At 43.0% G+C, this 22,840-nt stretch overlaps 1 protein-coding gene across 5 annotated transcripts in view; it reads right to left on the bottom strand.

The window, feature by feature from the left end:
- The window catches only part of EPB41L5 (erythrocyte membrane protein band 4.1 like 5), a 40,978-nt gene extending 18,582 nt beyond the window's left edge, over positions 1-22,396 (bottom strand). For all 5 annotated transcript variants that reach the window (XR_014948289.1, XM_015868631.3, XM_015868632.3 and 2 more), the window contains exons 1-15: positions 22,332-22,396; positions 21,871-22,055; positions 16,742-16,846; positions 12,560-12,602; positions 11,388-11,466; positions 8,961-9,005; positions 8,607-8,659; positions 6,392-6,512; positions 5,894-5,981; positions 5,194-5,282; positions 4,262-4,331; positions 3,377-3,546; positions 2,666-2,772; positions 2,152-2,179; positions 332-374 (exon numbers count right to left, since the gene is read on the bottom strand). Coding sequence is in view for 4 of the 5 variants with exons in the window: in XM_015868631.3 (XP_015724117.1) it covers positions 332-374; positions 2,152-2,179; positions 2,666-2,772; positions 3,377-3,546; positions 4,262-4,331; positions 5,194-5,282; positions 5,894-5,981; positions 6,392-6,512; positions 8,607-8,659; positions 8,961-9,005; positions 11,388-11,466; positions 12,560-12,602; positions 16,742-16,846; positions 21,871-22,050 (1,221 nt within the window). In the remaining variant the exon portion in view is untranslated. The remainder of the gene's footprint in view (positions 1-331; positions 375-2,151; positions 2,180-2,665; positions 2,773-3,376; positions 3,547-4,261; positions 4,332-5,193; positions 5,283-5,893; positions 5,982-6,391; positions 6,513-8,606; positions 8,660-8,960; positions 9,006-11,387; positions 11,467-12,559; positions 12,603-16,741; positions 16,847-21,870; positions 22,056-22,331) is intronic.
- Between the last annotated feature and the right edge of the window lie 444 nt (positions 22,397-22,840).

Below are 22,840 nucleotides of genomic sequence, written 5' to 3'. Positions count from 1 at the left end.
GATTATTCCCTACCTTTTGTATTACTTAGCACGCGGGAATAATGTGCTTTAGATACTAAAATGTTGTACACAGAAGTACCTTCTGTACCTATGAAAACCTGCATCTATAAGTAGATTAATTTATAGAGCACAGAGATAAGGTATATCCTCCTCACTCTAGATAAGTTTACCAGATATCTTGCTTTAATTAAGTAACTACTTCTTCGCATGCAGTTTATTTAACTGCATGTAACTTCTGGTACAGCTGGTCAGAGAAGGAAATAATGACATCCTCAGATCTACTGAAATGCATGAAAACTGTCTTTAGAAGAATGAATGAGATAGGCCTTACTTGTGATCCATTGGTTTGGGTAATAACAGCGTTGTTTGGAAAACTGAAAGATAAAAAAGAATTTACATGAGAATCAGAACAACAAATTCTTCTTGAAGCCAGGCAATAAGAATTCTCAAGAAGAAACAAGATTTAATGAAGATCTTCCAACACGACTTAAACATTCTCAACCAAAGTTTGAAATCTTATGTTCTGGGTCAGCTGCCTCATTTTAGAAGAGTAAGGGTACCACATTGGTGGGAGTTTCCTTTGGTTTGTTGTTTTTGTTTCATCTGTAATTCATCTTTGTTTTGTTATTTCCTCTTCCCTTCCTGACTCTTTCAAGCCCTTCTGATTCAGCACTGAGGTGGGGCATGAGCTTCTTCTGTATACAGGCCCTAATAGACTGAATTAATACTTAAGCCTTAAAAGCAGCTATTCAAAGTTATATGCACAAAAGCTCAGCAAAGCATCAACAATTTTATGCTTTTTGTTTTTCTACGTATTCAAATGTCCATGTTTTTGAGTGATTTAAGAGCACCAACATCCTGTACAATAACTCTGTGTGTAAATCTTATGCAAACCGACGTGTTCAAAAAAAAGATCTGAGGCCATTTTTTTTCCCTTAATGGTTCCAGGATCTTACCACTAAATTGTTCTTTGGATCGATGATCTGGACAACAGCAAACCAACCTGGCAAACTGACAATTTAAATAGATCCCTGCCTAACCTATTCCTTGCCTGCTTCCCAACTTCGCACCTTCTATGCTGAGAGAAGGTGGAAGTTAGCACAGAATAGAGCACCTTTAGCAGAAATATTTAAGAATGCCTTCTGGGCAGCACATTCCCCAGTGCTGAGGTAATGCCAAAGACTGAAACAACATACATCTTTCATGATGCATTTCAATTAGCAACACTGGAGTGTAGAGTTTCAGCAATGGCATTGATTCCTCTGGAGACCGACATAACAATGCCACACCTACATGAAGATCAGAAGGCTGCTCTTATCAGAAGCAAAACTGCATACGGAGTTTCTCCTCCCACTCTCACAATGACCTAAGCAGCATGAAACTCATGGGAGGGCATAACAACAACAGCATGACGAGAGCACTAATTAATCAGGCTGTCACACGTTTTGTGTAGAGTATATTCCAGCACTCTAATGATAACCAGTGTTAAAGAGGTCTTTCCAATGTAATGAAAAGGAAAGCCAGCAAACAAGGGGACCTGCTGGTGAGGTCCCAAAGTCAAAGAGACCTCCACTATAAAGCAACTGCAGCATTGGTTTCATTTTATATTGCAACTATAGTATGAACTTCCACATTCAGAAAGACTCCAGGCATAGAAATGGAAGCACCTAAAGGCTTCTCAGTGCTGGTTACGACTAATACATAACCATCAGTATATAAGAACGTTCGCAAAGAATGAGCAAATAAATGTAAGTACAGCACAGAAGATAAAAACACTTCAAACACTTACATGTCTTAACCACATAGCCAGAATGGGCAGATCTCAGCAAGAACCTCATGTTTTCACCTGGTCTTTTTACATGGCAGCACAAGGAACTACTTATAACCAGCAAGTTATCAGCAGCTTATAATCATAGCTAGTCATAAACAAAGCGTTGCCCTCCAGTAAGCAAAATCTTCAATGCGACAGCAATACAGCAGCTCTGCTTCAAATAGTAGGCTTTGTTTAAAGCAAACAAACAGAAAATCCACAGCAAAACTACAGTTAAGAGGTTAATGCTATTTACATTGAATTAATCTTATAACTACCTGCAGACATGCATTCAAATATAGCTGACAACATCAAAGAGAAAGGCTTAGAATGCATCTTACCTTGTTTCTTCTAGTTTAGCAACATGTGCTGCAAAAGTAGACATAAAGTGTTAATTAAAGAATTTGTAATTAGCCTGTCAGTTAAATACTGAAGCATATTATTAACGTAGTCAAACACTGACTAAAAGTAGAAAACTAAAGACCAGGTGTTGCGTGTATCCCATGTAAAACGTGTGAAAAGCAAAGTTTTGAATTGCAAAAATAAACAATCTCAGGAGTAAACCAAAGATGTGGATTTAAGCAAAGATCTGCCCAGAAGTCACTTTGCAAGAGGGGCAGAATAAGAGACAAGGTGAGCACCACACGCTGCCAGGCAGCACGTTGCACTTTGGACACAAACTTTTCCAGACAAATGGACCTTAACTTCCTGAATAAGTAAAAAGAAACCTAACCCTGATAATTCAAGGGAAGCTACAAGAAAATACCTCCATGGAGCCTTTTAAGGATATGGTCATCCCCAGAGGAGGTCATGGCAGCGGATTGTACATCTCAAAAAGAAACGTCACTAGTTTACCTTTCATTTGTAGTGTCCGTCTTGAGTATCTTTTGCTGGGCCTCCTTTCAAAGGATGCTGATCTCCTGGCTTTGTTGGTCTTGGTGGTTTGGTATTCTGTTTTCCCACTAACAGCACCAAGTAAAAAATCAATATGTTCAATCACTTTTTATGATAGAAAAGAGACGCTGTTCACAAAAACATGACATTTCTAATTTAAATTCATACTTTAATAATCAGATCTCTGTTCTATTTTAAAAGTCCCCAATTTAACACTTCAGAAAGTCACAAAAAAAGGAAGTTTACTACATCCTACCCTTCAACCATTTTCCCCCCAAAAAAGCTGAAGGAAAGACTCCTTAAAAATGAAGCTGCTGAGAAAGCACATTTTCCTTTGCTCATTTCTCGGTGATAGTACACACACAGAGGATGAAAATTCTAGGAGAAAATAAAACTTAAGGCAGCTTGCCAAAGTTCACAGAGAAAGATGGTAACAAAGCTAAAATGATCACATCCAGGTATTCTAATTCTCATTCTTTCCTCAAGGATTATTTTCCATAAGCATTTTCAGTACATTGATTTCCTCAGGCTTCTGTAAGAAAAGGGTCTGGCTTTGTTATTTCCCTGCAGTATGTGTTAGCAGGTTGATTGCTAGTTGCAGTTACTTCATTATTCTTGCTGGCCTCACATCACCCACCAAGTTCACAGTGAAAACTGATGGCCCCAACAGACCTGTAGCGGAACCGGGACCCCAGCCGAATGAAGCCTGATCTGCTCGAGCTTTTTTGGACAGGACCTCGGAGCCGGAAGAAGGCGTGATGCTCCACTGCACATTTCCATAAGTGTTTGCAAGCCTTGGGGTGATCCAGTCTGAAGACAAAAGTATGCTCCTGCTCCTTCCCCTTAGAACACACAAAGTATGCTTGTGATTTGTAAGAGGCTTGGACAAACTGAAGATACAATTGCATGCAGGTCAAGTAAAATACTTTTTTTTTTTAATAGATACTAAAATTTGTGGTGAAAGAAAAATATTTAAGGCAGAAAAATTAACCCTTTAGGAAGATTTAATGAACAATTGTTCCAATGTCTTAAGCTGGGAATGGTTAGCACCCATAAATTTCACAAAGCAAATCCTGAGTAGCTACAAATTAGAGACACTATTATTATTATTATAGAAAGGTTCATGTCTATGAGGATAACTTGGTTTCACCTCCAAATCTGATCTCTTTGAATTAACAATGCTCACATTTTTATCTTCTCAGCTCTGAGCACTTTCTTCCCATGGGAACAACTCTGGCATCTGTCCAAATAATTCAATCCACTACAAGTGCTACCTGGCCTTTTAAAAAACCTTCTTGCACAATGCATCAAAACCAGTACACGATTTCCAAATTATCTGATCTTCATTAGTTTAATGAGGTTTTAAAAACAGGGTGAGAAAAAAAAAGTGACTTAGCTTTTGTATTTCACATTTAATTCCCTTTATTGCCCACAAAAAGTCACAACCAAATATCTCCAAAGACATCCATGTTAGTTCTCAAAACTTAAAGATCAGGAGCATATAAACTAGTACTGTATAATCAAGACCGAGATGTAACTAAACAGATCGTTATCTACCTGTTCATCATCCTCAACAACAACAAGAGTGAGTTTGTTCTTCTTGAAGTCAAGTCTTGTTATCTTTGGCCTGCAAGATGAACAGAAAAAACAGGTTATGTTCAGCTCTCTCAATAGCAGCTCACTGAGAGTTGCGTTAGACATGCCGGTCTGAGTGCTCGTACCTCCCTCCCCACTCCCTTTTTTGAAGGTGGTTTAAGTTTAGGCAGCTGAGCTTCATTATACTATGGACGGTAATATATTACTTTCAAATTCAACACTTCAGTAGAAACTCTAAAGTAAAAAGCAACTTCCAAACAGTTTGATCTATCAGAATTAAAATAATAATTACCTGAGTGGAAATCAAACTTCCCCCAAATACCTCTGCACTCTGCATGCCTTGTCTTCAAGCACACAAAACTGAACTCACAAGGACACAAAGGCAGACCAAACCTTCTTATGCATTTACTGAATAAATCCAAACAGCCTGTAGAGTGTATCAGAGATCATTTCCAACGCTGCCTCTGCTTCAGAAAAATCCAAATGCAGACAATGCAGCACGACATAAATGTAACCACTTTCCTACCCAAGCAGCAAAAAAATACCTCCACAATGATGAAGAGACTCTTGCACTGAGTTGGCAAGACACACAGGTAGTGTTTCTGTCACGAAGTGAGTGTTTCTCTGCAGAATTTATAGGACTGGACTAAACTAAAAGTAACTATTCATATGATGAAATTCCACTCACCACCTGCCTGCACATTCTCTGTACACAATAAAAAAGGTTGTTTTTGGATACTATAAAAATACTCCACAGGCCTCTGATCATTTTTGCAGGTACCCAGTATTCCCACTTATATTAAAATGAAAAATAGAACAAAAATTAGGTAGTGCAAAAGAAATGGGAGAGTGAAGGTATAACTTGTATCTCAGCGCACAATTGGAAAGCTTACCAGAAAAACAAACCAATCTTTGTGTCTCCTTCAAAGACAAGAACTCCTGTAGGGGTCAGTCCCAGGCTGTAATCATTGCCATCTCTTGCCTAAGTGCCATAAAATAAAAATAGTGCTCATCTCAGTGTTTGACTACATATCCACGTTATCCATGATTAATATAGCTTATCTGCCCAGTGTTACAATTAAACACATATCTGGTTATTTAGTGCAACAGAGATATCCAAAGTGTTTCTGCATTCAATGATCTTATGCGATGGATTTTACTAGATGCCATCACTTCAATAAGACAAAATAAAGTGGAAAACCCAAGTTTCTTGATTTGCCTTTGTAATGAGGATTGCCTTTGTGCAGCCCTTCTCCACAGGAGATTGATTTTTACTTGCATCTTTTCAAGAGGTAACTGACTGGGCCCTGGCCATTTTTAATTTAAGTACTATGATTTGCACTTAACTCTCACTCAGAACACAATCAACAGTCCAGGATGCCATGCCAATCACATGTTTAATACAGAGCAAATATCTCTATCTTCTAGAAACTCAAAATACAAGGTGGAACGCTGGAAAGTCACATCACTTGTTACATACTTTAGATTAGTACTGTGCTCCGTTTTTCCCCCTCAGAGCAAAACCTGTGTTTAAACGCTGGACAAAGCTAACATTATCATTTCTAAAGGTTACCATGCTGTGGTTACACATACCTTGACTATGTGCATGTCTACACCATACATTTCCAGCCACTTAGCTTTGTTTAAGTAGTTAGTTTCAGCCTGTGCTGGTGTTTGCCCCCTGAAACACATTTTTTGCCGTTAGGTTGATGCCTGAAGAAGCACAGAAAGAAAAAAAACTGGCATATGAGGAAAGAGGAGAAGGAAGAGTGAGAGGCTGTGAAAAACATAAACACTGCTGACTCTCCTTCACTTTCACCAACATGAAGGCCACTTTTGAAAGTTTTAACTTGAAATCATTGCAGCAAATATTGCTGCATATCAAGGTTCTTCAGCCTCATTGCTTTACTCAGACCTTTGGAAAGCTTCACTTTTCATACTGCATCCTTTTATAAAATATGACAGAAACACATTAGGATTACATTTCTCTGTAAGAACAAGAAAAACATCAGCAGTGTGTTCTTAATACGTTCACTTCATAGAAAAATGAGTGCGAACACTTGGATGGCATGCACTGGATAAAACTTGTACCTGCATTCCTTCCACTTGTCGAAGATGGCCAGCTCCATCTCCTCGGTCTGAGTAGGAACAAATCTGAACTCAGATACCAGCTCAGGGACGTGCTCAGCTGGATCGTAGTCTCCAAGTTCAGCTGTAACAGAACAGCATCGTCAAACAGCATCCACCATAAAGACAGAAAATACGAACACGAACTTCTGTGTCCTTTTCTAGTTCAGACACTGTGCTTCTTTCTGCACTCCTCAGTCCCCCCTGTAATTGCAGTGTCACCTTTTCTGACAAGGTAGTTAGGAACACAAGAAAATAAGATTTTACTGTCTACACAAAAGTCTTGCATTAACTTTACAACATGTTGATAAACCAGTATAAAAACTTCTTGTAAGTTGAAGTCATCAACGTCCTTGAAACTACTCTTCTTGTAGAAAATCTTCAGCCTTTCTGTCACTGATGCCTCCAATGAGACAACAGCAGACTCAAGTTATAATGTTACTCTGTGTCAGGGTCTCGCCATACAGGAACACAACGTCAAGACCAATTGGCTCATCTAGTGCACGCTCAGCAGGGCAAGAAGTGATGCTCCTTAGAACATACTGGTCAGTGGGTGCACTATGCCAAAGTGCAACCCTCTTTTTCCATAGATGCTAACGAGTCCTGCTGGAAAGATTGATGCATGTCTAAAATGCTGACATCCAGTTAAGAAACTTTGACAAGGAAGTCCTGATTTTCAGAGTCACTATGTATTCACCCCTCCCACTGATTCCAAGTGGCTTCTTGACATTCAACTTCTATCAAAAAAAATCACAAGTAATTCTAACTTGGAACTCGAGCTTTCAGTAAATGCGAGTAATTGTTCTGTCAGCAAGAAGAAACTATGTATGTTAGACAGGAAAAAGAAAAGAAAAAAAGGAACCTTTTGAAAAGACACAGAAAAAGTCAAATAAACCTACAAAGTATTTTACAGGTGCACAAACTACACACAATACAGTGATGTGCTTCTTGGATTTCTGAACACTGTGGGTATAGTCACAGCCTTTTCGCTTCCCTCCTTCTCTCTTCTTTCCTTTTTGACTATTATTTTTAAATGCTGACAGAGGAAGTCTGTAGTTCTATAATCATTTACTCCCACTAAAACGCCTGCCTCTGTTGAAAGGAATGCTGTCAAAGCCAGCTCGGGTTCCAGCTGATTTAAATAAAAGTGCACAGCTGTCAGACAGCAAGATGAAAGCCCTGCTGCAGGCCTGGCTGCGGAGGGAGGAAAGAACAGACCAGCACAGAAAGAAATGTGTACACGGCCCAATTAGATCACTTAGATCTTCCAAAAAGTTACGCACTGAACCTGTATCTTTAGGCTCTAACAATGCTAATATCTTTAACTACGGATTGTATTCTAACTGTTTTTCTTCCATTCAAAAGAACAGGGGAAAAAGACAGGTTTCTTTACAGCTTAACACCAGCTCTCTACACCTACACGTGATCAGGGCTATTAGTAGCTCCTCCCTTCGAGGGCAAAACATGTTTTGGAAAATATCCATAAGAGGAAGAATTTCAGTGACCTGGCCCTGTTACCAAACTCCTGTTCACTAAGTGCAACAGTACGCTGCTTTGCAGGATGAATGCTGCACAAACACATGGCACACCTCCAAATTCCCTTTTCCGTACAGATTCTGGGATGTTTTTGTAGACTCAAATCGGGCTGAATGAGGCCACATATGCTATATGCTCCAAAAAGGATATAACCTAGATAGAACTGGCAATTCAAGCCACCCCTTTCTTGTGGGTTTCTCTGAAAACACGTTTGTTAAGATCACATCCCCAAATAACACAAAACATCAGCCACGAAGATCAATGATGTACACCCTACATGAGCAGGTGAAGGACAAGCCACAGCTCTTAGGGAAACCATGGATTAGGGAGTTCCCGGCTGGAATCAGAAGTCAAAGGCAACTCACTAATATGGTTAGCACAAAAGGACATTAGAAAACAAATTGAGGATAAAGCTGTTTACGTTCAGAACCTCCTTGTTCTGTTTTCTAAGGAATCAGTAACTTTCTATACACACTATCAGCAAAATTACACTCGAGAGAGGCTCTGTTTCACATTGGATTGCTAACATTTTGCACAGAACCTGTTCACTGCGTACCAGAAGTATGCAGACTAAAAGAGGTAATAAGAGTAGATACAAAGCTGTTCAGGCAACTTCGTCCTTCCCCCCCTCACACCTACTCACCTTGCATATTATAAGCTGCCAACTGGACGGCTGTGTCAAAAGGACATTCCAATCTGCCAGAAGAGAAATGCCTCATTAAAACCTCTTCTGGCAATATTTAGCAGACAACTCATACACCTGACAGTGAGAAACTACAAACATTCGGTATGAAAGTGAAAAAGGATTAGTAGATTTTCACCAAATGAATGAGACAAGCACTAAACTAAATGAGCCCTACTCATGCAACAGAAGTAGTGTGCAAAGCAAAATTCATTACTTAGCAAAACTTTCTAGTTATCCAAATAAGGAAGTTTAATAAATCCTATGCTAAGCACAGTATAGTTGGCTAAAAGACTGTTTGCTGGGAATACTTACTTTCCACTTAGAATATCCAGTTTTAGCTGCAGAACAAATAAATACCTGCGGGATTAAAGAAGAAGTCATTAACTAACAGTTCTAACATGTCACTCAGTCAAGAGAAAGTTGGAGCCTGAAAAATTTAAGTTTTCTACTCTACATAGCTCTTCAAGACAGTAGAAACTGCACTAAATGTGCTTCACCAACTGGGTTAGCGTGGCACACGTTTCAAATGACATAAACCCCAAACTGGAAGTTGTCAGAAGCTGAAATCTACACCTGTATGGAAAAACAAAAAGGAGCATCTAAATCAGTCTCTTCAGGATCCTACTTGGGCAGCTCAGCAGAAAAGGATGGGGATGCAGGTGACAGCAGGCTCAGCTTGAGTGAGCAGTGTGTCCTGTCAGCCAAAACTGCATTTTGGGGTGTGTTCATTCAATACATCACAACCAGATGATCAAAAGAGGTGATTTTCCCGCAATATTTAGTGTTGGTAGATTTTATATCACTGCCCTGCTTATGTAGTATTCTCCTACTTGTGTAAACTGGGCAAGCATTACATTAAAAGCACTTACACCTTCCGGTGTGCAGCACCCATCTGCCAATCCAGCACCCACAGCCTTCTTTCTGTATTACGGCACAGCTTTACACTAACAACAGAAGCAGCCTCACCGACTGAAAGGATGACTTCAGCAATGGCATCCAGCTTGAATTCCACTGCAGTTAAACAGAAGCCTCGTACAAAGCCAAAGATGATGCTTCTGATTCAGCCGTGACATTCACTAAGACCACGTGTGTCTTACATCTGCCCATACCCACAGACATGGATGTGAAATTGATGCAGGCAGTTTTTCTGCAGGTCCCTTGGAAATCTGCAACTACTTTGACAGGGCACTCGTTATCCAAAGCTGGCCTCTACATAAGGAATGCATTTGTTTAGTAGTGACCCTGGTTATCCAAAGAATGAGCACAGACTCCCAGTGTGCAGTGGGTGTGACCAATCTGTGCTTATCCGCCACACAACACTTGCAAACAATTCAAGCACACTTCCCGTGCTCAGGCTGTGTTACGTGACCTCTGGCTGGTGGCATCTGGCAGGAAACCAGCAGAAAATGTGACCAAGCTGCACCTGTGGAAGCTCATGACGACAGTCTCCAGCTGTGTGTCCTATCACAAGATAAAGTGGAACCTCTGGAAAGCCATAGTGCCACCTGTAACCCAGAGCAGAGCTCCTCTTCCCACTGCTGCTTTGTGAAACAGAATCAAGACAGAAGACAGGCACTCTGCACTCCTGGTCTGGGGGATTAGCTACACAGACAGACAGGGTTTAAAAGGCGTCAGGTTTCAGTTCTGTCACACTAAAACCTGTACAGCGAGGTCTGACTGGCAGAACTCAGTCAAGACAGATGAAAATGTTTCAGGCTGGTAGACAGATACTGGTCTGAACTTTTCCTATTACTATTGATTCGTAAAGATAACTATCTGTTGATTTGGGAGCATAACTGAGGAAGTAAAATGTTCCTCCCAGGTTACCAAGAAGAAATTTAAACAATTCTAACATGAAGTCATCCGACGTGAGTAAGAAGCTGCACAGTGTACATATGGCTGCAAAGGGTAATGCTACTGTAATCTTCCTGGTGGCACTCCGAGGGATTTGGCTGGAGCGCAGATCGAAGATTCACACAGAGATAAACACCAACACCAAGCACACCCACTTCACGCTCTAAAAAATGGCTGGGGGTATGAAGTGTCTGCAGCTGTCAAGAAAACATAACAACTTTGTTTTCTTTCCAAAATGGATTATCAGCTGTGGTGACAACAGTGTGAAGTAACGATGTTTAACACAACAGATTTATACAGCTGACAGATGGTAAGTTGTGCTCCCTTTCACAGCACCCCAAACACGTCCCAGTCCAACATTAACTGCAGCACTGTGAATGAGCAGGTAAATGAGCTTTCAACAAGAGAATTATCTGCTCACCTGACAGTACAATCCTCCATAGACAGTATCAGTACTGTCAGCCCACCTCAAAACAGAGTAAAACAGCATTTTCTCTCTGTGTGACCACTGCAAAGATTACAGATGCAATGAAACATAACCAACCTTATTTCTACCGAAGAAAAGCCCAAACTCACAGTTTGGTGCTTTTCAGGATGTCTGCATGCAGCTACAACTAAATGCATTCAGTAGAATACAGACAAATGACAGCACGTCACTAAAAACTTCTGTCCACTCCATATAAACACACTGGTTGCTGGAGATGCGTAATGAAAAACGGTGCATAAACTAATACAGCAAATACTGATACATTTACCAACAGCCAGGTAAGCCATCAGCTCTAAGCAGCTCTCCCAAGCGCTGCACAGCTGCTCAAAGAAATACAAGCCACACTTTCCTGGCCTTTTTTAGGCTCACGGCTGTCCCCTCCACAAAACCCATCTCACCTTGTTAGCTCCTCACGCAGATTGTTGGGTTCTGATGAGTAAAACTTGACACGAAAATGCAGACAATATGGAGGGCCGACTGCAAAGGAGAATTCATTCAAGACAAAGTTAATGTGTATTGGATGAGATTTTGCTTACTACAAAGAATCGCATCTCAAACACTGACTGAAATCAGCCCTGTCCTACCACAAGGTCTTAAGGCAGGAATTTCTCTGTGACAGGGAAGGGCAGGGTGAAAATACACTTAAATATACACACAAAATAGCTGTATGTGTTACATGTCAATCCAGCAGTCATATCACATTAAGCTGATGTGTCCTGCCAAGCACATGAAAATCTGGGTTAATCCCCACGTTTAGGGGCTCCATACACCGCACAGAAATCTGTGGATGTTGGCTCTGTGGTCAATCCAACCCCTACACTGTACACTGTGAGCCTCCCCAGTGAATTACCATAGCTCAAGGAAGTAAACACTATTGACAACTTTGATCTGTGAATTCTAATGAATTCTGGACATATTTGAGGGGGAGATGTAACAGACCCTTCCATGGAAGAATCATCATCTCTGGAAACTGAAGAGTTAATCCAGCAGAAGGAAGGCTTAAGAGTTCTTTAAAAACGTACAGCCCTCTGTAGATCCCCGTATCTGACAGTAGGAATTTTCTGCTGGTGCTTCCAAAATGTTTGTTTTACTAATAAGAGCACCACAAATCCGCAGAGACTTCCTGCATCAGACAGCAAGGAAGCTGCTGGACTATATCAGCTGAAATCAGCTGATGTTCCAGATTACCCAAACAGGCCACAATGAGAGCTGTACAGTAGGTAATGACTGGAGAGATGGACTCAGACTGAGGCATTCAGGGCTGCTGCAAGGGACGGAGGCTCCAAGACAAGCTTTCCTATAGACAGGATAAAGATCTGTGGTGCTAAAGCACCTTCAGCTGCCTTGTCTCTATTTAAACTATAATTAATGAGCCTCTAACATGTTTAATTAAGGGCATTAGATGAAAGTAATATGAGCTATAGAGGGAAGAGGTCATTAAGCAGTGAGCAGCTACACACTGGGTTTTGTCGCTGTGTTTTCCCCCCGGCCCCTTTCCCACCTCACACAGTTCAACTCTGTACCTCCTGCTCAGTGTGTGGTTCAAAGAGAAGATAGGAAGGACACTTACTTTTCACTTGTTTTTTGATGCTTTTTGTGTTGTCCAACCAGTGCTGAAAAATAAACGCGCTCATCAATAACGAGATCTCACAGAAAACAAACAAAATAACCCTGTATTTTAGTGAAGACCATGTTGTAATAACAACTAGTCTATTAAAACAGTCTAATCCAAATCTTTTACAGCTCCCAATGCCTTCTGAAGTCACTTTCAGTCAAGTTTATAATGCAAATGTTAGTAACAGAAACATCTTGATGTACCTTATTATTCCTTTGGTCCTTCTTTGTTTGGATCAGCAGAGCTGTGGAAGTCTGAACAAAATGGTCAGCTCCACATGATTCTCCGGTCTATTTGCAGCTGACATTTTAGCAATTGCCACATGGAGGAAAGAAGTTAGTGCCTCATTTACTAATGCTAATTCTAAGCTCTATCCTAGACATGAAGGCTGACTATCCGAAGCCAAAACAATGGTTTGGTTTATACTGCACATAAGAGCATGTGAAAAGTAAGCTGTAGATGACAGGCCGAGAGGAACTCCTACACGTATATGCCATGCTTCTTAACATAGCTGCATAAGCTCCCACTGCTGAAGTATTTACACCAGAAATTAAAAGTTAGGAAACCAGCACCCCACTAGTGGAAGAGACCTGCTTTGGTGGGCTATCAGCACCTGGGCAGCTCGCAGCACCTAACAGGCGACTCAATGCAACAGGAATTCTAGCACACCATGCAATGTAATGGCATGGGCTGAACAAGCTGCCCTGCACCCTGTGTCCACAGTGCCTCACACTGCCCAGGTAACACTGCATCACCACACCAACCCGAGTGTTACCTCACAACTCATACAGTCGAACTCCTTAACTAGCAGCATGCCTTCGGTTCAGCTTTGTGCTGTGAAGTTCAGAGTGGGCCCCAAGGAGGGCAGGAAAGCAACAGGGCTATGAGACAGAACCGGTACTGCCAGGTTGTGATGCCAAGTGCAAACCTGTTCCTGCACTCGGAGCAGGGCTGTCACGCAGCCAGGATGCAGGGACTGATGGATCAGGTGCAGATCAGAACAACAACAGCTGCAAATGCCCTTAATAGTCATTTAAACAGAGTAGCTACAGAAAGTTATTTAAAACGTTATCTAGAATTTCTAAAATAGAGCAGGAACATTAAAGAGGAATGAAGTAAATATTTATGTCAGCTCTGCTTATAGAGCCAGTAAAACCAAGTTTTGTTTTGCTTTTTTTTTAAAGAAAATGCTATGATCTCTCTTCCTATTCCACAAACACACTTGCTGTGAGAGAACTGACTCCTTCCCTCCACCATAGAATCAGGTTGGAGAAGACCTTAAAGATCATCGAGTCCAACCACGATCCCATAACAACACACACTCTCCACCTGAGGCTTGCAGGTGATTTTAGACACAGGATGAGCTGAGAGAGCCTCTGCAGACCACCGGAGCAGCTCTGTGCCTGCCTCATTGCCCTTCTGCTTTCTCTCATCTCCTCCACATTCCAGCGCAGGCTCTGGGAGGCCCAAGACAGGCACTGAGCGTCCAATTCTGCTGCCTGCAGAGCCTGCTTGGGATGGGGGTGCACGACAGAAGGGAAACAACTGCTTTCCAGTGGAGGGGAAGGAAGGAAAAAACTCACCGTGTGCATGGACACACACAGACATCAGCAAACAAGATTTACTCCAAGTGATTAAAATGGAATTCAAGTGGACCTGGTGAAAAGACTTTTCAAGTTCACACTCCAACGAGAGTTTGTTCAAAACAGCCTCCTGCTAAAATCCAGAGATAAAGCTCCCCAAACAACTGGCAGCATGTGGAACAAAGTACTGGGAGTCATTACTGAAACAGTCCGTTCCTTCAGAAATAATAATTAGAAATACACCACGGCAGCAGTTCAAGCAGGTAGGGCAAATAAGTTTGTGTTGCTGTTTTGTTCTTGATTAAGGTGGTAAGGCTAAAACCTGTCCCTGTTTGTGGACCTCATGGCTGCATACCTGGGGCAATGCCATACAGCCATTTCCAGCACGGAATGCTACAGAATGCAACACAGCTGCTGAAGGAACAGAGCTGTGCACTATCGCTCCATTAGGAACAGCAAGACTTTGATGCGTGCAACTTAAACAGCTGGTAGATTGCTAAGTTCAGCAGTCAGCACTTCCTTACAAGAAACTTCTTTTCCATATGGTTAAGGAGAAAGCCAAAAGCCCAACAAGTTACCCCCAACCTTTTTATGTCCCATCACTGGGCATACTGTGCTGCTCAGCGTCAGCCTGAACCAAAGCTGCTCGAATTCACAATAGCCCGTTCCCTTGGCTTCAAGCAGGGCTCAGATCAAGCCTGGCACGCTATGAACAAACTTGCAAATACCTCCTTTGCCTCTTACTGTGACTGCCCTTAACCACCAGAGCAGCAATTAACACAGAGATCACATGAAGAAGGCAATTCTTTCACTTCACAAATTCTTTCAACAACGATTTGAATGGTCAAGTACAAAACATCAGGAAGAGTTTGTCTTACATTTGGTTTTGTTTTCCTCAACACATCACAAACTTGAACACTGACCTACTACTAGTCACTGAAGCAGTTCAAAAGAATAAGAAGCATCTACGTATTTAGAATGGTATCCTTTGTATAGAAGTGATTTACTGAACGTTCATTTCTAATCAAAACAAGCAGTTTCTCTCCAATTTTCTGATTGTTTTTTTGTCATGAGCTTTTCAGGGTTTTTACTGTTGTTTCTTTTTTTACATCTTCATGTGCAACCAGCCAGTGAAGCAATACAATTAGACTTAAATTGGGTAGCAGAAATGATTTCTTCCTTTCGAGCTAGCGGATAACCTTGTTCACTATGAGACTGGACTCTTGCGCTGTTGATTTAGCAGGTCTGCTAAATAACTGCTGCCAAGTCACTCTGCAGACCCTGCCTTTGTTTCCAGGGGGTTTTCTTTGTGCACCAACCGTGTTTCTACCAGAGTGTGCCAGCTCCTCCTTGCAAGAAAGCAGTTGTCCCGGTGGTGGTGCTCAGCTCTTCTGGCACAAAGCAATCCTTCCTGCTTTGATACAAAGAAAGCACCCTCCGTGCTCAGTTTAAACAGACCATAGCTCCTACCGTGCCTCATACATAGCTAAGAAAAGTAAACAAAACTTCAAACCACTTTGTACCTGGTACAGGGCGAGCTATCAGATACTCATCGGGGCTGTCTGGACAGGAAGCAACGATTTGCTGGACAAAAGTGAGCCATAAGCCAGTCCTCGGACAGAAAACCTTCACAAGGTTTGCAGCTTCAGGATGAACTGACATTATGTGACAATAAAACAGTGCAGGCCAACAGCTCAGCGCACAAGTTGTACCATCAGTTACAACTAACCCACTGCAAAGCCCCACAGGATCCGAGGGGCTCACAGCAAAACTTCAGTGCCACAAGACAGAATATCTATAAGTAAATTACATCTTTTCTGAAGCAGACAAATAGACACAGTGGAGACATTCACTAACAGTACCTACTATCATCACCTCTGACTGTGCATGCTTAATACAGCTAACACACTTTTATAAATATAAAGTGGTGTGCAGTGGACTGCCTTCTAATTTCTGTAGACAGGAGGTATGCATGGTTCTCAATAACATCCCCCTCCTCAGCACAACAGTCTTTTCCACCTTAGAGCTACACGTCCCTGCTCTGTGGGAGGCTGACACCCAGCAGCAGCCAATCCCTCTGGTCATGGAGTTTGCTTTGGGTGCTGAAGAGTCAAATGCTTCCCTCAAAAGAGCAGCACACAATTACACGTTGAACACAAAACTCGATCCAGTAATTCTGAAGAGAAGCCATCAGGCTTACAAACACACACAGGTGCACTAAGATGTTCTAACATTCCACTTACACACAAAAGAAAACAACAATAAGGAAGTACACCAGGAGCTATCCTTGTAGGCAGGGCTAAGCTATGAGAAGCACCTACATAAAACTATGCAAGTGCACGTGAAAGAATGGTGGGTGCTCACGACAAGCAACGTTCTGCTGCTGTTGTCAAAAGAAGTTGCATTTTTACAAGCTTGAGCTTCCAGGAGGTCTCTGTGCAAACTATGTGGTACGTATACAACCATATCCACCTACAGACAACACACAGCTTTGGTTCTCTTCTGGCTTTTTTGTCAATATTACAGTTTAACATTGAGATCGGCTGCTACTCACCGCCACTTGTGCAGAATCCATGAACCTTAATCCAAAATAGTCGCTTTCTATGAGGTCCAGATGATACATGATCTGCTCAAACAGGAGCTGGCCTTTGGCTTTTTTCTGAAAAGACAGAAGGATTTAATACCTACTGCAGAATCTACCCTCTGATCTAAGGATGCTTTACATCATAATCACGAAAGTAAGGTGACTCAAAAATTAAGCTTCCCACAGTATCATCTGGAAGAGATTTTTCTCTCCCATTTTGTGATGCCTATTTTTCTGAATGCCAAACGCAGACCCCAGGAGAAGCATCCATAATATCCCCACGTGCCATGAATAACATCCTTCTTTGGGAAGTATTCACATGGACTCGATAAGGCTGACAGCATTAGATCATTTAATCACCATCCCTTTCAGGCTTTCCTTATCCATTGATAAGGAATGGGAAACACAACCAGTATCACTGACGATACCTAACACAGTGGGACATTTTCAGAGTGAAGTGTAGGAGAAGTTGCTGAAGAAACTACCAGTTTGCTGTTTAGGCAACTCCCAAGTGTTGAAGCGGATAGAAAAGCAGGCTGAATTAGGATATAGCATTCCATTAGCAAGTGCTTCTAATGACTGCCAGGAAACAGTCTGGGGCGAGGAACTTCAACAAACAGCACTTAAGATAAAGCATTTACATAAAGCTCAACTTGTAGCTGCAAAAAGCCACTGCATATGCTCATACATAATTTATGCAAAACCCTTAGCTCTAGTCCCAAGTAAACACCGCTTTGAAAGTGATGATCTACAAAAATCAAAAATTAATTCTTTTTAAAGAGAAAGCACATAAATAAGCACTATGCAGCTCTGATACCACGTGCATTTTTCATGCTAAGAACTCCTTCATAACCATGCCCTGAGAAAAAAAGTACAATGACTATGCTGAGACGTACACCTCATCCAGCTCACTCAGGGCAAGTTTATCTGCTGATGTGAAATAAAGTGTTTTCTAGATGTGAAATAAAGTGCTTTTTGGACAGCAGCAGATTTACTAGACAGCAGCCTTAAGGCAAATCACCTGTGTGTACAAACATCTCATTCATGATTTGAGTCAGTGATGCCCATCTGCAAAGGGCAAGGTATTGGACTATTGACATGCACGTTATATTCTCTTCTTAAGCTCAAAATAAATAGATGGAAGTAAAATTAAATCATCGTTTGCAACAGCAAAACAAGAAGAAGGCTTAATCTTGCACCAAGCATTCTGCACCTGATTTAAAACTGAAAGGACATTTTCACCTTATTTTGCAGAATATTTTAGATTCTTCTCAATTCTGCATTAAGTCACTCCTTAGGACTGTCGTTAACCACTTATCCCAGCCAAATGCCGAGGCTGATATCCCTCCTGGGGACAGGCAATGGAGCAGCTTAACTCAGAGCCGGACTTAGGGCACACATCACCTCAGGAAGCAACAAGCAAAACGCAGGTGGATTCCCTGCTGCAGCTCCCCAAGGTGCCAGTCTCAGCAGTGCACAGAAGGTTCATTGGGGGTGAATAATGCAGGAGAGCGGCTCCCAAGCAGCGGGGGGAGGTTTCCAGGGCCGCTGGCTGCCTTCTGACTTAAATCACCCAGTTGTCAGCACGGAATTAATTATGCAGCACTTTGCATGTGACTGAAACCCTCAGCCGTGTATTCGGTGTAGGTCAGCAGAAGTTTCACACGCTCTCCAGCGTTAAGTTCAAATTCTGCAAGGCTTATTGAAGTCCTCCTTCCTTATTTCATTTTCAAAGAGGCAGCGAAGATACACTTCCACTGTGTGCTCCGGTGGGAAGTTCCCCTAATTCTCAATGTAAATGACATTTTCACCTGGCTGTTACCTTCTGCTCTTCCCTTTTCTCCCCTCCTTCCAGCAGGGCTCGGGTTGCTCTCGCAGGACAAATATTTTCAGCCCACTTAATGGTTGCCAATGAGCTACTACTAACCACTAACAGGCAGTGCAGCCAGGGGAGCTGATTTCAACACCCAGCATAACCCTAAATCCATTAGAATACCATACAGAAGGGTTTTAATGCACCATGCTCACGCTTACTGAGATGTAGCTGGATGTAGCTCTGGGCAGCCTGGTCTGGTGGTTGGTGACCCTGCACACAGCAGAGGGTTGGAACTGAGTGATCACTGTGGTCCTTTTCAACCCAGGCCATTCTGTGATTCTATGATTCCTTAATTTTAAACGATCACCACAAGCACAGCCCTTTTATTTTGTGAGTATTACTCCAAAGCCATGAACAGCTCGGCTAATTCCTACCACTCTACCGCACTCTGCAGCTGGTTCATGTAAGACCTTGTTTCAACCATACTTCATGATAACAAGGACAAGGACCATCCCCGTGCTGAACGCACTGAGGTGACAGGAAATAGCACACATAGCACTGAGACTCCTAAATCATCGACACAGCTGAGAAATGCATAAATTCTTCACAAAGAATTCAGTCTACGTACTGCACAGGGCTGTAGCTTTGAGAAATAGTTCAAGTTGGGCAACTTTGTAATTAGAAAGGACAGAAGAAATAGAAAAGCAGACAGATGAAGGGGCTTGACAGGCACCACAGATAAGATGAGCGGACATAAAGCAGGGTTACTGCTCCAGTCCTGGCTCTGTTTAATAAATTAAGCTCAACTGCTTCATTTACAACACGACCCTTCTGTTTCATTGTCAGTATTTGCCAAAACATCAGCCACTGCTCCTTAAAAAGGCTCTGAAACATGCCTGGCTTACACAAGAGGCCACAGGGAACATTAGTGAAACAGGAATTCAGCAATCACCAATGCAGTCAGCCCTAAGAACGGCCACAGCTCCAGAACACTGTTCTTTCAGTGGCACATTCTTCACAAAGCTAAAGCTTAACGAGCACGTTAAGCCAGCATAAATCTTACACCGTCTCTAAGTGCTTCTTCACCACATTTGGGGAGGCACACGGGGAACCAGATTGGAGAACGGCTCCAGCTGGAAGCAGAACAAAATCACATTGATTATTTTTCACAGCGTTTTCTTGCCTGAACTTACTGCCTGGCTGTTAAAGAACCACACGTTTGTTCTGCCAAAGGGGCACAAGGGAAACAAGGACAAACGCAATATAGAAAGCAACATCTTTCATTGCAGAAAGCAACATTTCTGGCAGCAGCCAGCCATGCCAGCATCAAGTGTTTCTGTACCGTGGGTTAACAAAGGTGAAGCACTGGCTCTTTCCAAGCCAGCTCCTTCTCCAGCTGTGAACTAACTTGTTTGCTGAATGATTCAGTCTTAAGAAACACTTTCTGTTATTTATTTTTTGGGGTAAGATGGTTTTGCAGAACTGAGGTAGACAATAGCACTACGCACGACTGAACTGGCAGATCCCAGGGAGCCTGAGTAAACAAGAGCCCATTCTAAACCAAACCTACTGCCAAAGTAACACAACCAGTCCTGGAAAATGCCTCAGCTCAAAGGGGCCGATTATTCTCACAGAAAGTTCTCGTAAAAGGGGAAAAAAGAACCCAAACACCTCCATATGTACATGTGGGCTTCCCATTTAGCTTTAGATTTTAGAAAGAAATACCATTTCTTTAAGATTTTGTACCCTCCACTCCTCCCTCTCCTGCTCCCAAATACGAACAATGTGACACACGGTCTGAAATGAAACACTGACTTCTAATTTATTGTATTTTAATCACCAAAGGAACTGGCGTGTCAGCCACTGACAACACGCTGTAATTACGGCACCTGACTATGCAGATTTAGCTTGTTTGCTTACTGTTACTCATGAACCGAGATGTTCCTGGACAAGGCTTTCTGTTGGCTTACAAAGGACAGTGCAAAAACAGTGACTGTTTCCTGCAAAAAAGAATAGTTACCACTACACCCTGACCTTAGTTTATAGCCCAGATGGGAGGTCATGACTCCTCTTTAGGCTCAATTTATACTCCTTGAAGCCTCAGAAATGTTGTTACAGGCGCCTAACAGAGCCAACTTCAGCCCCAAAGATTCCTGTTCTGGTTATGTGGCAGCGCTCATTTAAACCCGAGTACTTTTTAAGTGCAACTCTTGCTATAAAGTGTTTGTGGGCATTCCTGGCCTCAAATCAAACATCCTAGGCACTAAGCAGCACTGGACATGTCCATTGCGCTGTTCCAGAGATGCACAAATTAGTTTTATTTCCCTCTAAACGCCTGTCCATACGGCCACTTGGCAAGCAGAGATGCCCAACTATCCTTGCATGATGTGTTGCTCAGGTTTTTGGATAGGGCAGGAGCCCACAACACTGCTCAGCGCCCCTCTGGGCTTTCCTTAGGCTGCCTTGCTCTCAATTCTAGCAACATGCTTGAAGTAAGGGAGAAAGGAAAGAAAAATCACGTTAAGAATGGCTGCTCTTTCCAGCCAGCATTTCCAACACCAGCTCCACTGCTGTTAAAGCCAAAATCCTACAGAACTGCTCAGAAGGCCTCGCAGACACACAGCTTCTTAACTGTGCTGAGCTCTGCACAAGTAACCAACATGGAAATGGAAAACCTGAGCACAAGGCTCCTGTTGCTACTGCTCGTCCTGTGGGCTGCACCCAGGTGTATCATTAAACACAGGCACGTGCACATTAAAGGAGCCTTAGAAATGCAAACCAGCGGCTAACACCTCACTCCCAACAAAGCACTACATACAGCAAGGGCTGTCTCATAGCAATCTGCCCCGGGGAGGAGAAGGGAATAGAATTCTTCTTGTCCCCTCCCATGCTAAAGATAAGAACTGCAGACACAAAAACAGCCCAGCAAATAATTCCTGATACTCTGCCGTGTATCAACAGTGGCTGGCTACCAAGACACATCCAGTCAAGGTAACTACTGAATGCCTTCTAAGATCATAGAATCATTATGGTTGGATATGTCCTCTATGATCATCGCATTCAACCATCAGTGCTCACCAACCATCATCCTCAGTGCCACATCTCCACGGCTCCTCCTGAACACCTCCAGGGACGGTGACTCCACCATCTCCCTGTGCAGCCAACACCTCACTAACCCTCCTGAGAAGAAACGCCTCCTAAAACCTGCACCTCTCAGTCACAACGTGAGGCGATCCCCTCCCATCCCATCGCTGTTATCAGCACAGCGGTCTCGGGGCCGTACCGGCAGGTCCACGCTGACATCGGTGCCGTCCAGCAGAGCCACCCGGCAGGTGATGACCGACCTGGCGTCTCCGGCCGCCGGGATGTGTGTGGCCGCTCTCTGGGCCTCCCGCAGCCGCTCCCGCTCCGCATGTCTGCGCATGGAGCGGCGCCCCAGAGTCCGGCGGAAGAAGCTCAGCATCTCGGCTGGGAAATGCGAGAAGAGACTCGGGTTAGTTTGTCGTGGGAAAAAAGACTTAATTACCGTGACTCGAACTGCTTAGAAAGCATTGGAAATAAAGAGGCGTTAAGGACTGAGATTTCCCTGCTGGCTGTAGGAAGCTGTGCTAGGTGACCCCTCACACTGGCGGCGGCGGCTGATCGCGGCCCGGGCCCTGCAACATGGCGGAGCGCTGCGGTTGTAGCTCCGCAGGGCAGACGCCATCCGAGCCGGCCGCGTTCCGCACTCACTCACTCACTCACCTGCGGGGCTCCCGGCGGCGGCTCGGGGCCGAGGAACCGACGATGCGACGAGCACGGCGGGAAGCGACGCGCCGTGAGGACGGACGCGGCCACCGCCCCTTGTCGGGGTGGAGCCGGGGCCGCCCCCGCCCCCAGCCGCCAGGTGGTAGCGGCCGAGAGGCGGCTGGGTGGGTCGGGGACGAGAAAAGGGGCGGAGAGTGGGATTACTAAAGCACATCTTTATTTTGCAATTAATTAAGATCCACAAGTAAACTATATATATATATATTTTCAAGTCTGTACCCAGACGAATATTTATCAAATTAAATATATCCACAAAATATGTATAACAGGTTTGTTGTGTTTGTTTGTTTTCTTCACATAATGAGATTTTACTTAAGACTGAAATAAGAGCTGTTAATGTTAACTCACATATCGATGCTGGGAACTGCTGGTTTTCAGTAGGACGTCACTGTCTGAGGACAAATGCCCTTAAAGCACACAGCAGCTGCAGTGACAAAAGCTGAATC

The sequence above is a fragment of the Coturnix japonica genome, chromosome 7 (genome assembly GCF_054131305.1).
Source record: "Coturnix japonica strain WE chromosome 7, WE-NBRP24, whole genome shotgun sequence".
In the NCBI taxonomy this organism is placed as follows: Eukaryota; Metazoa; Chordata; class Aves; order Galliformes; family Phasianidae; genus Coturnix; species Coturnix japonica.
The sequence above is the reverse complement of the archived record's forward strand: the minus strand, read 5'-3'. Positions and strand labels throughout refer to the sequence as shown.